The sequence below is a fragment of the Vigna unguiculata genome, chromosome 6, assembly GCF_004118075.2.
Source record: "Vigna unguiculata cultivar IT97K-499-35 chromosome 6, ASM411807v1, whole genome shotgun sequence".
Classification (NCBI taxonomy): domain Eukaryota; kingdom Viridiplantae; phylum Streptophyta; class Magnoliopsida; order Fabales; family Fabaceae; genus Vigna; species Vigna unguiculata.
Genome location: NC_040284.1, coordinates 28,725,592 through 28,742,596, shown reverse-complemented (window position 1 = coordinate 28,742,596; position 17,005 = coordinate 28,725,592). Strand labels below are relative to the sequence as shown.

General features: G+C 34.4%; 2 protein-coding genes across 2 annotated transcripts; one reads left to right on the top strand and one right to left on the bottom strand.

Moving 5' to 3' along the window:
* Nucleotides 1–3,709: 3,709 nt before the first annotated feature.
* On the top strand, nucleotides 3,710–5,434 carry LOC114188096 (gamma conglutin 1-like). Its single transcript, XM_028076619.1, has one exon. It carries the CDS (start codon nucleotides 3,974–3,976, stop codon nucleotides 5,192–5,194), a length of 1,221 nt encoding a protein of 406 aa, XP_027932420.1. The 5' UTR covers nucleotides 3,710–3,973; the 3' UTR covers nucleotides 5,195–5,434.
* Nucleotides 5,435–15,050: 9,616 nt separating this feature from the next.
* Nucleotides 15,051–16,673, bottom strand: LOC114186955 (basic 7S globulin 2-like). Its single transcript, XM_028075040.1, has one exon. It carries the CDS (start codon nucleotides 16,656–16,658, stop codon nucleotides 15,276–15,278), a length of 1,383 nt encoding a protein of 460 aa, XP_027930841.1. The 5' UTR covers nucleotides 16,659–16,673; the 3' UTR covers nucleotides 15,051–15,275.
* Nucleotides 16,674–17,005: the final 332 nt, after the last annotated feature.

Below are 17,005 nucleotides of genomic sequence, written 5' to 3'. Positions count from 1 at the left end.
ACAAAAAAGGTCATTTCTTGTTAAGAACTACGTGATCGTTGATCCTCCACTGTGAGATTCGTAGGAGCAAAGTCATTCCTTGTCAAATTCACCTTAAAAAAATCAAATCATTTTCTCAATTGTTTTCCAAATATCTTTTTAAAAACTACGTGACCCTGATTACTCACTTGATTCCTCACTTTAATTGAGAATATATAGGACCAAGGTCAATCCTTATCAGGTCTAAAAATTAAAAAAATATTTTTGTTTCTTTTTAGTATTATTTATCTCATTATTTTTTGAGAAAAATAATGTTTTGAAAACCACATCAACTTTGCATATTTAATTAAGGATACCGCCTTCGGGCGGGCGCTATAGGTGCTAACATCTTTCCTACACGTAACCGATTCTCGGATCCAAAAGTCTGATTTTTCACAGACTTTCTTTATTTGATGGTTGTCCATAGTTCTCCATAAATAACTATGGCAACGACTTCAAACATCTTTTTAACTCGTTTTTTTTTTGGGTTTGTTATCCCGTCACGATATCGATTGCAACACCCTTTTAAAAATTACTACTATTCTAATTGTTTTGAATACTCTCTCACGATAAATGGAAGAGCTTGATTTAGCCATGTGCTTTCAATCCTTTACATTTATTCTATTATCGTGTTATATTTCAGAGCCATGAATATACTATCCAAATTTTATTGATTTCAATTCACGTGCAAAATGATAACTATCAGAGATGGTCTACATATGTGTCCGTTATAATGTGAAAAGAATTTACTCAACAACTTCTTCTTCTTGTTTTTTTATTATTTTATTTCGTATAAATCTTATGTTTAATTTAGTGAAACTTATTATCCTTTATATATATATATATATATATATATATATATATATATATATATATATATATATATATATATGTGTGTGTGTGTGTGTGTATTGTTTATGAAAAATTATGATAATTTTTTGAATAATGCTTACCTTTTATGTTAAAAAATAATTAATTACTATAATAATTATTTAGATATTAATTTGTGGTATTTAAAATATTTTAAAAAATTATAATTAATCTTTAAATTGGTCTTATAAATTATCAAAATTTTGATTGAAAAAAAATTGATATCTAAATTATTTTTTAATTAAAAAAAGAATTTTCTAAACATTTTTTGTTCTTCACGTTTATATTTTTTAAGAGTTTTTTTTAGTGAAATTGATTCCCTTATTTCCTGCTTTTAGACAAAGGTATTTCTAAATCTTTGAATTTATTATCTTTTGACCTGTGTTTAGGGTATTCCTGGTTATTTTAATATTGTTATCTATAATTGTTCACTGATTTAAAATAATTAATGACGAAAAAAGAAATAATTTGACAGAATAATATGTGTTTTATATAGAGTTTGAGAAGTTGGGACCATTGGGCCCTATGACACATTGACACGACCATACAGCTCCACATATGATATGAGATAAAGATTAATGCGCGTGTCACTAAACAACTAAATAGCACAATGAGACTAAACAGCTAAATAGCACATGGTTTTGTGACAGTACCAAATCTTGTACCAAATTCATAACCTGTCAAAAAAATTCAATTGAAAAGACTAATAGAGTATTTTAAATAATACATTTTTAATGCGCTCTCTTAATATATTATTATTTATTATTATTAAACAAACCTAAAAGAGTTATACAGTTTTTGTTTTCTAATTTATATTTTAAAATTTATTTATAGAAAAAGTGTTGTTTCTTAGTATATTAATTTCTCTTTTATATTTAGTATTATTATGTTGTTTTATCCGTCACTATTTTTGTCATGTGCCTACTTTTTCCACTTACCTCTAAGTTAATAGTTGAATTGGTAGATAACTGATTATGATCAACCTTAAAAGACCAAAGAAAACTTCAACGCCTAATCGTACTAATTTGGTTGAAAATACTTCACCCTTTACCCAGCATAATAATCGATGATAGGTTTTACATTCAATACATAATAACATATAATTTGTCAAAGACATTATCAGTGACACTCTTATCCCCTTATGCAAGACGGAGTAATAAATATTGCCCATTTTGAACGAAAACTTGCTTGTCTTATTCTAACATTTTTAATAATTCATATGTGGCTCTCCATGACTTGAGTTTTCGATTTCTTAATATGTGAACCATGTAATTACAGGCAGCTCGAAAGGTCAATTCTTTGAGTTTTGAGGACAACAACAGTGTTTACGGTAAGTAAACAATTTCCAGTTATACCACCAAAACAAAATCGAAGTAATATTATTCAAAATTTCATAACACAAATAAAAAATAACTAATATTATCTTAAATTAATTGAAATTATAGCCATAAAATAATCTTTTTTATATCTATGGGTTTACTCGTTGGTTGGAACAACCGACATAGAAAAGTCAGAGGGACAATAAAGCAACCAGGATAGTGATCTCGCCGATTTGACGATCATTAGTATCTAATATGTGATAAGTGTTGACGAGGCTGAACACAATTTCGTTTGAGTTTGCATTGGATTAAGTTGGAACTTATAAAAAAAATATCCAAAATCAATTACATTAAATTGTTGATTCACGTCAAATTTAAAATTTCTAGTTCCCAAAAAAAAAAATTATACTGCTAAATGGTTTTTTTATCTTCTCATAATTTGACTTCAAAGTTCAAGTATACGTGTTAGAACGTCTCTCTAAATACATGCTGAAATTGTTTGATTCAAGTTGAGTCATTAATTTGGGACATATCCATTCCCAGAACCAATGTGAAGTTACTCTTTTTCGTAAGGTCAAAATTTTTTTTTTCTTTTTTTTCTTTTAGAGTAGCATCATATTCCAATTCTTATTTTAAGTAAATCATTTTCCTCAAAGAATCTTACTAAAGTTTCTTAATGACCTTGCGATATACTTTTTTTTTTTCAATTATTCAAATTAGTTTTTAATTCCACTATTTTTTCTTCAGAAGTAGTGTCCCGTGCAATCCAGGCATTTTCTTTGTCATTCCACCGTTACTTTCTAATAGTTGCTTTCAAGGTTGCTTTTTACTTAACAGTTGCGTTAAAAGTGCTCTTGGCTCATCATTCTCAATTTTGAAATTTATTTATTTCAATTCACAAGAAATTAGTTGTGTACGAGATTGCTTGGCACGTAACCATTACAAGTATAATCGCAATATTGGTAATGATTTAAAACCACCTTTTTTTTATAATAATACAATAAAAGACGGGGACTTGGTTTTGAAATTGTTGAAGTTAAACCTAGAAATCGAAGAAGGGTGAAATAGCAATTAGCGTTGATATTGAAAATATGGGAAAAGCAAGGTGTGATGGACGGTGATAAGCGCTCGGGAGCAATGACGATCTAACGGGTAACAGATCGATGTAGCAAGGCACCGACAGGTTATGTGTAATTTAAAAGGCGAGAGTTTATCCGAAGCATAATTGTAGGATTCTAAAGCGGTGTGGTGGCGCCTGGCCCCTGGACCCCCGAAGGGACATTATTGTAAATGTGGATATTATTTTTTGTTAGCATTAATAATTGACGTAGAAGGGTGAAACGCGTAGCCACATTGTGTGTGATGGAAAGGATAAACGATCGGAGTTTTGGCGAATGAAATTGGTTTGTCTTTTTCTTACCTAAAGAGATGGATGTTCTTTGGCATTATAAGGAGGAGTGAGTCATCAGTCTCACATGCCTATTACGTTTGTTTATTAAGAGAGAGAAGAAGTGAAGATAAGCACGAGGTGTGTCATCTAGTCAGCTACTACCAAAAAAGTTCACACACCACTATTCTTTTCTTCCTTTTTTAATTCCCACCCTTCTCTTATCCCACCCAAACACAACCCAAACCCCAAACCCAACAACAACAACAACAACTATATTTCAACAAGCCGCGGCGACTCAACACCGATACTCTCAAACCTATTTTTCAACTACCAACTGCTCTCACTCTCAACTCTCACCTCTCTCTCTCTCTCTGCCATGGCTTCCTCTTCCCTCCTTCTCCCGCTCTCTCTCACCCTTCTCTGCCTTCTCTCTGCTCCCTCTTCTGCCTACAAGTCTTCTCTCACCCTCCCCGTTACCAAAGACCACTCCACGCACCAGTACTTAACCACCCTTTCTTATGGCACCCCTGTTGAGGCGGCAAATTTTGTGCTTGATCTCGGTGGCTCCTCCCTCTGGGTTGATTGTGCTTCCCGGGCCGCCCCATCTGCATCTCTCGCCACCATCTTCCACCGCTCAGTTCGCTGCCTCACTGCCAAAGGTCCTGAAATCGAGACCCACAGGTGGCTCTCCAGCCTCGCTAACCCTGTGGATCAAGACCAGGCGTGTCAGATTCCTGCCGAGAACACCATCACTGGGAAAAGGGTCGGCGAGGGAGAGCTTGTGGAAGACCTCTTTGAACCCTCTCAGCAGCTTCTCTTCACCTGCGCACCCACCCTTCTCCTCAACGGTTTGGCCACCGGGGCTAAAGGCATGGTGGGTCTCGACAGATCTCGCACCTCTTTCTCGTCTCAGGTTTTTCACTCCCTCGGAACCCAGAGAAAAATCAGTCTCTGCCTCTCCCCGTCTTCTGGGGTTCTTCAATTTGGGAACATGGCCCAGGGCTCCGAAATCCTCAGATCTCTCACCTTTACCCCTCTGCTCACCAACCCAGACCAGAACCACCCTTCCATCAACGTTAATTCCGTCAAAATCAACGGAAAGAAGGTTTCTTTCGACGCTCCGTTGGGTGGGGGGGCTCAGCTGAGCACGGTGGTGCCCTACACCACGCTCCAGACCTCAATCTACGCTAATTTCGAGAGCGCGTATTTGAAAGCTGCTTCGGTTTTGAACATGACCAGAGTGAGTCCCGTTTCCCCCTTTGGACTCTGTTTTTCGTCCCACGGCGTTGGAAGCTCCCAAGTGGGACCCAACGTGCCGGTCATCGATCTGGTGTTGCAGAGCGAGATGGTTAAGTGGAGTATATACGGGAGAAACTCGATGGTGCAGGTGAGCGAGGATGTTATGTGCCTAGGGTTTGTGGATGGAGGCGAGAACCCTAGAAATCCCATTGTGATTGGAGGGTACCAATTGGAAGATGTGTTGGTTCAGTTTGATTTCGATACTTCAATGGTGGGATTTAGTCCTTCGCTCCTGACGAAGCACGCGAGTTGCTCTGATTTCAAATCTGGATCTTCTGCACAACCGATTTCAGTTTAACCATAGTTGTTGTGATAATAGTTTATTATCCATACGTTATAGTTTTCTTAGATTAAGATGAGTTTTGAGGAGTTTAACAGGTTCTGTAATAACCCTTTTCCTTTTACTCCCCTGCGGTATGTGTATACACTGCTTATGTGCCTATGTATGGCGATGGCATTTTTGGTTATATGTTTCTTATATTTTAAATTGAAATACTTCTTCTCCAGCATATGGTTGGTTGACTGTGCTGATTTTGAATTAACGTGTTTGATTGATAAGAAAAGCATTTTTAATTGTGGAATGTTGATAGTGCGAAAAGCATATCCGATATATAAGGCAAAGTAAAGATACAAAAACAGCTCATAGCACACAGTTTTGTTCTCCCAAGTAAGCTGAAAAACAAAAAAAGATGTGGCGCACAGAATAGAATATCCTTTTATTCCTTCAAGATGCCGTCTTCAGCACTGCTACAATTGCACACTCAACGTTTTATTTTCTCCCTTTCCCACCACATTAAGCTTCTGGAACCATTTTTCTCTGATTTTTCACAGTCAATTCAAATAATCTTAAGGGAGCAGGTCTACAAAGTACAGCCACTCTGCTACATAATCCGTGGCATAGACTTTTGTGCATTTTAAGCTTCATTGTCCAGTTTTTAAATTATTTTAATGTAGACTTAAGTTAAGTTTAGATATAATTACAGAATTTGATTCATTCTTGCATCTAGTAATTCTATTTTTGAATAAAGTCGAAATGAAACAAAAGTTTGCCGACGTTTGCACTGGCAGTGGCAGTAGAAGCTAACACAGGTACATATGGATAGGGTATCCGTGGTTAGTAATTTTAATTCCCGTTTCCATATCTGTTCTACGTCTATATAAATTTAATAAATCAATTATAGAATTCTACTTAAATAAAAGGGTATAATGTTTTTTATGTATATTTACTAATTTGTTTAATACTTTTTATGAAAATCGAATCTATAAATCTAACATATGTTTATTTATTTAACGACAAACAGACTTTATATATATAATATAATATAGATAAATATGTTATTATATTTTAAAAAGTTTGAAATTATTTCTTTAATTTACGTTTATTAGTTATACAAATTAAAAAAAGTATGTAAATATATGGTATAAACGCATTAAAATTTATTATTTTCAATTAATTTATTTATATTTAAGATTTCAATCTTGGGTTATTTCTGCGAAGACATCTTCATTAAGAAAAATATATAAGATATAGATATATACAGTTACCATTTTTAAAAAATAAGTCCATTATTTTTTTCCATAACTTGGAATATAAGATTTTTTTTTTTATTGGGTTCATTAAGAAAAAATTTCACAATCCAAGAACTGTTTTTCACCTAGAAGTGTGAGAAACAGTGAAAGTGAAGGTGATTGGACAGGTGAGAAAGAGAAAGGGAAGGATGAAGTTGATGAAGAACTTCAAACGAGTTCTTAATAGAGAAAAAAGAGGATAGAGTTTTTACTACTTTAAGTCACCAAATTCGATTCACAAAAAGATACCAAAAGAATATTTTTTCTTTTTACTTGGAGATGCTCTAGTTTATTTTTCTTAGTTTAAATGATCAATGAAACATATTTATGAAAAATAATAACAAAAATATACAAAAATTTTAATGTATAAAAGTTGAAGAAACTGTAAACACGCCTAAAAAAAAGAATATCATATATTAACACAATTTAAATATTATGTTATGCATAAGAACAAAAAAAATTATTTCTACATTTTCATTGTTTCATAAATGTAATTTTTTAATTTAAAAGCTAAATAAAATTATACTTTTATTATTAAATTGATTTAACATAACATCAAAATATCCAAAGGTGATATTAAAATATAGTCTTAATATTTTATTATATATATATATATATATATATATATATATATATATATATATATATATATATATATATATATATATGTACAAGGATTGATACTCCGTTATCCATATTCATTATTTACTATTTCTGCTATAACTATAGGTTCAGCAGACAATTTGTGGTGCTAGTTATATCCTAGCATATTCCATTTCTGTTGGTCACACTAGAAAAAAGAATTATACATAAAAAATCAGAAAGAGTATTAAAACTTAGAGTTATGATATGTTAACAAAGTATTTTTAACAAAGTTTTGACAAACTTTCCTATTTAGGTAAAAAACTATTATTTAATTATTTTATTTTAATTAAAAAATAAAAAATTAATCAACTTTAATTCTACTTTTAGAAACTTTGTTAACTTTGTCAAAATTTTGTTTGTCAAAAGATAATTTCCCTGAAACTTATGAAACTGGTGAATGATTCTTTTGAAGGTTTTCTACAGTGAGGGTTTGGATGTGTACCATGCGAGATTCTTGTGATTTTAATACCACCTTGTGTCGACACGTATAGAAATGGAAGTTCAGTACAAATTACTGCAACGTTATCTTGTAAGATATGCTAATTGTACGAAGTAGATGTTGCCAAATATGATTGGGTGTGTGAGTATAAAGTTAAAGAAATAAAAGAGTAAAGTAATGGAGAGGTGTGAAATAGCGAGGAAAATAGGGAAATGGATATGATAGAATAGAATTGTAGTTTTTTGACACGTTGATAAGGGATAGCGATGAATGGGACAAGGCGTTGTTGATAAGGGTGTGGAAAATAGGGAATGAGTCACCGAGAAAAGCATCATCGTACGGAACAGTTTGGTTTCACGTTTTCGTGTACTCACTTTACATTACACACGCCACTTAATGAACTTCGTGGTGTGTTAGGTAATGTCCCAATTCTATTGCTTCATCGCTTCATCGCATCGCATTATCGTATATGTTTTGCAACAAACTCGGGTCATAGTGTTTTTTTTTTTTTGTCATTTTTTGGGTAAACATAACATGAAAATCAGACGGGGAGCTTCCAGAGAAAAAAAAATCTGGACAGGTTCGCATGAGTTTTAACTTGATAAAAAAATTGTTATAATTTACCAAACTTATTAGAGATCTACAATTGATACAGAGAAAGAAACGTAAAAGGAACAGCGATATATGTGGTTGGGTATAAATGAAAGCTGATTTTCAAACATTGTTGTTTTAACACGTTATGTAGATTTGTAGAATCAAGGGTCTGATAAATGTGTGGAAAATGGGACGTGCCTTGTTGTGTATTTGGTTTGTTGTGTAGCTGCGTGAGTTTTTGGTGTTGAACTAAAAAGGGAATTGTTTTCCTTTAAAGGAATTTTTACTCTTCACCACTTGCAACTCCTTATCAACCCTCCATTTTATTACATGGAAATGCTAACTCACCCAACCCTGGTTCTTTCTTAACTAACTATAGTTGGTATTTCAACAGTGGCTTTTTTTCCAAGTCCGGTAGCAATTATTGGCAGTTTTGTGTGTGATGTTTAATTAACAAAATGGATGTTTTGACAACGCAATGATGTTTTAATGCTTATGAATGAATTAATCAGAAGTTGAACCAAATCAAAGGTATTCATGAATAATCCTCTTGAAGACACATTGGAGTTTTGCTTTGTTGATGCTTTCTCCTGTGTAAGCTTTCGCATAGGGTGTGCTTAAGTGGAGATTCATGCTAGATTTTTCAATGGGAATTATGGGACAGATTTATAACCAATAATATATATATATATATATATATATATATATATATATATATGACATTGGTCAACACTATTTTTATCTCAATATTTTAAAATAATCGTGTTATAGGTCTTTATTTTTATATACTATTTAATTTTGTTTTTTCTATTTAACATGAAACTCTTGATTCACACTTGAATTATTTTCACCATGACCTTTCTCACATGGATAATATTTTTTTACTTTTAGAAAATGATCGAAATATTTTTACTATATTGTACAAAAACTAATAGATATGAATTGGTCTAGACTCGGAAGTTGTAACTGAATCAATAAAAGAATTGAGAAAACACATTTTTTTTTTTATCACAAAGGAGTTACGTGGGTGTTTTAACCCATGTACACTGTCTACAGTGACGATACCCCAGTGCATTTGTTAAATGATGAAAAGCTAATGGTAAAATTTAATATATTTTTCTTAAATAATCATAGTGCATTTGCTTTGGGTCTAACCAACATTAGGCCCAGCCACTAACGGGCTTGGTTTGAAGCCTCGTTTTGGGGCTTCTCCCTGCACCCCCAAGTCTTTTTCAGTACCCCAATAATTATCATTTTATCCCTAATTAATTTTTACTTGGTAGGCGGGTGAAAGCAGTAAATGATATTTACTGCGAACAACCATGCTTTCATTTTTTTTTTGCTTTTATCTGTGCACACAGCTTTGCACCCCCAAATATTTTGACATTCGTTTCTTCTCTCTGTTTTCTCCACAGTGTCAATGCTTCTTGTGCTTCAAGGTGGCAGTGGTCCCTGTGCCTCTATGCTTATTCAAGCTCGTCCTCTTGGCTTCCAGTTGTCCTTGAAGTTGGTCCAATCTTTATGCACCCCGCTGTTTCATTATTTTTATTTTTGAAAGTTGTGCTCTTCTCTTCCAAGTTAGTCTGCTTCCATTTTAATCATAATGAATATTTGCAATTTGATTTGAATGTTGGAACGTTGTTTGTTAAGATACGTGTAAATTTTTTTTCTTCTGTGAAACGGATGTCGAGATCCGTTTTAGAAAAGTATGAAACGGATCTCGACATCCGTTTCATTAATTTTTTTGTTTTTTAATGAAACAGATGTTGATATTCGTTTCACATTTTTCTGAAACGGACCACAATATCCGTTTCGTTATTTTTTTTTTCCTTTTTTTACGAAACGGATGTCGAAATCCGTTTTGGAAAAATGTGAAACGGATTTTCACATCCGTTTTATTAAAAACAAAAAATGTTAATGAAACGGATTTCAACCTCCATTTTTTTTTAAGTTTGATAAACGTTTTCATCAATGGTTCGTTCATGGTGGCTTGATGGAGGCGCATTGAAGGTTTCGTTGTAGGTGTGCTAACTGACGGGTGGTGGCGCGGTATCGTTTCCGGCGTGGCTGCGGTGCAGATGAACAGGTGCGTTGTTGATGAAGGTTCTGGCGTTGGTTGAACGTTGAACGTTGAACGTCGCAGGTGCAGGTTTCGCTGCTACAGCTCCGTGGTGGTTCGAAGGTGCTGCTCATGAATGTGTTGCAGTGTGGCTCCATTCTGCAAACGATGGTCGTCTTTAGGCGCGGTGGTGGCTCACGGTGGTGCACGATGTTGAACGCTGCAGGTGCGTTGCTGGTTGCCTTGCGAGGTGGAGAGATCCATTTCCATCCCTCTGCATCCCACAACCACCAATCATTGCGCCCCACGTCACCACATTCTTTTCCCCCATCGAATCAAACACCATCCTCGCAGACAAGGCATGAACAGAACAACCAAGCTGAAGCGCGCCAAGGGAATGATACTTCTCTCAAAGGTAGAACTAATGGAACCTCTGCTACCACTACACAAAACAGGACCATGAAAAACAGACACGGGACTCTGATCCCTTTTCCATGAAGACCCACCAAACTTACTCAGAGAATTTGAGAAGGCTAGGTTGCTACTCAAAAGGGTCACTCAGACAAATCCGAAGCACCCTCCAGGCTGGATTGTTGTCGCAAGGTTGGAGGAGTTGGCAGGGAAGCTTCAGGCAGCTAGGCAGTTGATACAAAAAGGGTGCAAGGAGTGTCCCAAGAACGGGGATGTGTGGTTGGAGCACATTCCTGATTCGGTTAGGCTGTGGAAGGTCGTTGCGAAGCTTGCTAATGAGGAGGATGCTAGGCTTTTGCTTCACAGGGTCGTGGAGTGTTGTCCTTTGCATGTTGAACTGTGGCTTACGCTTGCGAGGTTGATGATTTAGGTGTTCCACAAGATTACAGGCATATGGATGGTTTTGGAGTTAACACTTATACCCTGGTCAACAAGGCTGGGAAAGCAGTGTATGTGAAATTTCACTGGAAGATCGTGAGTGGTGTGAAGTGTCTGTGAGGAAGAGGCCATTAAGGTGGGAGGAGCCAACCATAGCCATGCCATTCAAGACCTTCATGATTCGAATGCACACTCATATCTTTCTCGTCATATACAAAGTTATATTTTTTTAGTTATTTCTTAAAATAATTTGTATTTTGAAAAAAAACTCTTAAAACTATTTATAACTTGAATTCAAATAGTTATTTGAAGGCATCAAAGAGAGAGAGAGAAATATTAAGTGATGAAAGTAATATAATAAAAATATCATAAAGAAATATTGTTGCTTCTAAAAGATGTATTGTTGCCTCTTCTAAAAAATAAAGCATTGCATTAATCGGATGTTATGTTGTTTAGAGCATCTTTAGTACACCTGTTTAACTGCCTTGCATCTTTAGTATTTCATGTAGATTTTTTTTATATTTGACATGCGCAATTGGTGAGTTAAATGACCTTTACTTTGGGACTTCGTAGGTTACCCTCAAACCTATATAATCAAGTTCCATTTAATTCAAAATTTAATTAGTTATCCATTATTTAATGAATTAAGTTATTTTTATGCAAATGGTTACTAAAAAATCTTAATATATATTTGCGAACGTGTACTAACATGTTTAATCAAAGAATTTACTGTTTGCAAAAATTAAAATTGTTTAAATTGAGTTACACATACATGTTTTTTCACAATACAAATTTATGTTATGTAGATGCAAATTCAGCGAATTCCAAGAGAAGCATTTGATCATATACATATTCTGAATCCCATCATTGTGTCCCCAAATAAGCATTCTTTTAGATTTAGATAAAAATAAATAAAAAACAAGAAAAAAAAATTTCTAAAAAAAAAAACAAGCCAGAACAACCTTCACCCCCTGATTCAAAAAACCAAAAACACGTTTCAAATTCCAATCAGAGATAAAAAAAAATGACAGTAATCCTAGGATAACAATAAAAAAAATGCTAGCTCACAGGAATGCTCTGTAAAATCCTAGTGACATTAGGCGACGCAGCCTTCCCTTCGACGAAGAGGAGGAAGCTGGAGACTCCTATGACCTTGTGGTAAAAGATCCACGGCAGCGTCTGCTCCAGCCCCGCGGAGGTGTTGGTGGTGACAACGAATTCCAAACATTAAAAGAGTCAACAAGGGAGAATCAGAAATCCGAAATTCTCAAAAGAACGATGATAATGATGACGGTAGTGGTAACACAAAGGGTTTAAGATAGGGTAGGGGACCTTGGGCAAGAGGTGGGGGGAGAAATCAAAGTTCCAGTCGCGGAAGTAGGGGAAAGAGGGGTTGAGAGATCGGGAGAGAGGGTTGGAACAAAAAAGCTAAACAATTTAAGAAACGGATGTGGAAATCCGTTTTGTAAAAAAAAAGCCAAAAAATAACGAAACGGATAACAAGATCCGTTTCAAAAAAGTATGAAACAGATTCTAGAATTCGTTTCATAAAGTTTCCATGTCTTTTTTTTATGAAACGGAATTTGGAATCCGTTTCATACTTTTCTGAAACGGAATACGAATTCCATTTCACAAATTTTTAAATTTTTTTTTAGAAACGGAATTCGTGATCCGTTTCAGGAAAGTATGAAACGGATTCCAAAATTCGTTTCATAAAGTTTCATGTTTTTTTTCCAAACGGATTTTGGGATCCGTTGCATACATTTCTGAAACGGATCACGTATTCCGTTTCTGAAATTTTTTATGCAGTTTTTAAATTTTTAAATGAAGGGTTCTTACGTGTTATTAATCCTAATCTTTTGTTTATGTGCGTGTTGATTGTGGATTTAGTGTGTTGATATTGAATGTGGATTTAGTGTGTTGGTGAGTGAGTGCAGTGGTGTGTGTGAGTGTATCTTTTAAGTGTGTTTTTTAGGTCAAAGAATCTTTGGGGATGCAGAGATTCGTTGGGTGTGCAGGGGTGCAGTGCAGGTAAGAATTTTTTTACTGTTTTTTCTCTTTCTTGATTTAACTTTTAACTTGGGCAAAATTGGAAATAAAAAAATATTTGGAGGTACAGAAGAAATGCTTTGGGGTGCAGGAGAAGCCCCCCTCGTTTTCAACATTGGAACTTTTGTTTTTTGTTTGTATTGGGGTGTGGTTTGGAGTTTGGTGCATGTGAAAAAGATGATAAGCAACAAACTGAGAAAAGGGCAATGCAGAAAAGAATGAAGTGAAGACATTTTGAAGAAGAACAGTTTTGAAGATATGATTTTGCTTTTGCATAAAATCCAAATTTAAATGATAGTAAATGGTATGTTCTTGTTTTGTAGCAAGGCCTAGGGCCCATTGCATTTACGCAAACACATGAGCATGTTATTAATTAGTGGTGCTTCGTCAAAGAGGATGGCTCAATGGTGTCAATGCTCAACTTGGGCTGGCCATAATAATTTCGTATGGGTCAGGCAATTATTGTTTTGGTTTTTCATTCTTCATCTATTCTACCCAAATTCCAACTTTCTGATTAATGGAACTTGCGATTTCTTGTAAAGAAACTTGGACAACATTATATTCAAAAAATAAAAAAGAAGAGAAGACAGAGAGATTTTTATTTTTTTTACGGGAATGGTGTAATTTGAATGTGAAAATGTATAATTTTTAAAAATATTATGGATTTCATGAGAAGAATGGAATTGTCCGATTAAAGTACAATTTTTTGTGTATTATAATATGATTGTAGGTTTAATTGATTTTTTTTCTTTTAATTTTCGAAAGTGAAGTCGTGGGAATATGGTACAAATTCAGTAGATATTAATTTTAGAGAAAGTTGTCAATGTTTGGCACGATTTCAGATCAGATCAATGAAAAAGTTATTCTAACTTGTGACGACTTTAATTCAAGAGTAACTTTCACAAAAGTTGTGTAATAGTGACAATAAATCTCTCTGAATGCATGAACAAGAAGAAATAAGTGATGTGAATGTGGTTAAAAGACATAACAAGAAGAAACAAAAATATATTTTTCACAAAATTATTTTGTCGTCGGAATCGCAAAACACTTATTTCTCTATTCACCTTTTGTTCATTCTCAAAAGTATAGTACCCATTTATGGTCATTTATTATATGGAAACAGAGGCATGATCCAGATGACACCAACCTATACTAAAAAAATTATATTTCTGTCGATTTTATTTTAAAACACTTTCTTAAAAAATATTTATAAATTTTGTTAAAAAACAAAAATTACTACCAATTCTTTTTTGCAAAATATTTTTCACAATAAATTTTGTAAAAAATACTTACAAATTTTATAATTTTATAATTACCCACGAAAGAATTACTTAGGAATCCAAGTGTGAGTTTAAGTCCCACATTGACCAGAATTGAGAAAGTAAAGCACCATATAAGGATAAAGACCCATAAACCCATTGTCTTAAGGTTTTGGGTTTAGAGTGGTGTCAGTGTCTTATGTAATTAGGCTCAAATCTCATTGGTGTTGTTCTCTCCAGTGAAACCCCCTCTGTAAAACCTGACACTATCAATTAAGATTTTTAAAAAAAAAATTCATCCAAATTTTTTTAATAAATTTGTAAAAAAAATCTCGTGTAATATAAAAATTTTTAGTAGTATCAGGTGGTATGACTTAGACTATATTTTTTTAAAAGAATTCTTATCGAGTCATCTAATAATTAACCAATAATATTTTACTATTTGCCGTTAAAAATATAATATTAATAAAAATATAATTTAAATATTTTTAGTTCTTATATGCAATATCATTTATTTAAAAATTTTGAGATGTAATATTTAAGATGCAACTAATAACTTATTCTTACCCCTTTCAATTATTATAAATGTATTATTTTTACTTTAAGAGAATAATACGAGGAAAACGGAAATGATAACAAAAGAATGAGCCGATACGATTTTCTTATAATACTAAAACGTGAGAAAAAATTATTATTAATGAACTTTAAATCATTCATGACATACACCGAAATAAAACATTTTAATATATTACATAATTTAGAAAGTTCTACAGCTTCAAGTAGATGGCACATAGGAAACACCACAGCATGTTTCTGTTTACAAACTACAAAGCAAACAAATGTTATATTATTCTTCCCAAAATCAAAAAGCGAGAATCTATGACACGTTCTTCAACTTGTCATAAGTGCATGTGATTCAAGAGTGGGAGCACGTGGCATTGTGGAGCAAAAGCGATGAACTGAAGCTCAATTTAGAGGAAGCCACATCAAACACCAAATGGTTGTCCTGCAACTGATATCCACCGATAACAATCGAAGCTTTCACAGCCGACATTCGAGGCTCCGTCCCTCCATCAACAAACGCCAGACATGCAACATTTTTCTTGGCCATAACCATGGAATTGGCTCCATGAATACTCCACTGCACTCCCCCTTGCAGCACTAGATCAATAGTTGGCACAACAAGTCCTGTTGCAGAATTACCAATGCTGGTTGAATCAAAACATGCCTCAAATGGTGCTACTGCTACAACTTTCTTTAATCTTCTGTCCGACGCTTTCTTGAGGAAATCTCGAATGAAAGGCTTGTAGACAGAGGTTTGTAATTCAGTGAAAGGACTCATGGTACTGATCTTGGTGCCGCCATTTCCCTTGTTATCAATAGACAAAAGGGAAGGCTTGAGGTTCACAACATGGCCGTCAATCTTAACAGCTTTGACGTCAATGAAGTATTCGTTGGAGGCAACACCTTTCTCAGAAATAGGACCAGTGGAAATGGGGTTAACAATTAGAGGGGTGGTGTGGAGAAACTTGGATGTTCCAAGAGGATATTCCCCAGCCCCGAGAAGCAAGTTGGTGAAACCTTGGTGGTTTGAAGAGGGTAAACAGAGAGAAAACCTGGAAGGAAGCTTATAAGCGGATGCAAGCTGAATTGGTAATGCAAGGTGCGACTTTGAAAGGCCTATAATTCCTCTGCTGTTTTTGGGTAAGCCGTTTAGAGGTGACTCGTCATTGGTGAAGGATGGGTATCCATCGGTGTCAACACAGCTAGAAAGCAAGCCAGAAAGTTTGTGTTGAACAAGGTATATGAAATCCTTGGCTAAACCACCACCGAAAAGGTATTTTGCTAATGGATTGGCTGTGTTAGCAGGACATGTGTTGTTTGTGCAACCTGGTTTGAAGGGGCCATTGCAGCCAATACATGCAACGTCGGTGCATTGCTTTGAGCCACAGGCTATAGGGCGGTAGGAAGAAGAGTTGTAGTGAGTATTACAGTCATACCATAGGTTTTCTCCGGCAAGATCAATGGTTAGATCAAAGTTGTGCCTGGGAGTTCCTACGCCAACTGAAGTGTAGAAGAGATTAGTTGCAGGGTCTTTCTTAATGGGAAGGAGAAAGGGGTGTGGTTTGGTGTTGGGAGCATGAGATGCAGATAAGGAACAAACTGAGAAAAGGGGTATTGAGATTAGGAAGAAATGGATGGCGAAAGAGGAAGACATTGCTAAGACAGTGATAATGAATGGTGTGGGTGTGTGTAATCCAGAATGATGAGTTTTCCTTTTATAGGAAGAATGATGCATGGGATAAGAAATATCACATGTTTTCATTTTGGTCAAAAACGAACGGCTAAGTTATACGGATTACACATGGCGTTGGTGGTATCTCTGAAAGAGGAAAAAGATACACGCTTTTGGTTTCTTAAATTATGGGTTATGGGTTATGGTGCATTCCATTTTGTTTGTAAAAATATTATCTTTAACATGTTTCAATTATTTTACTTTTGAGTAAACTTAAATTCGTCTTAAATTTCAATTAACTAAAAAAAATTATAATAAATAGTTTTCTTTTCAAATAATAACTATTTTTTTTTTCTGATTCAATCTGAAATTAATATTTTAACTAAATTCGAATGCATATTTTTTAAAAA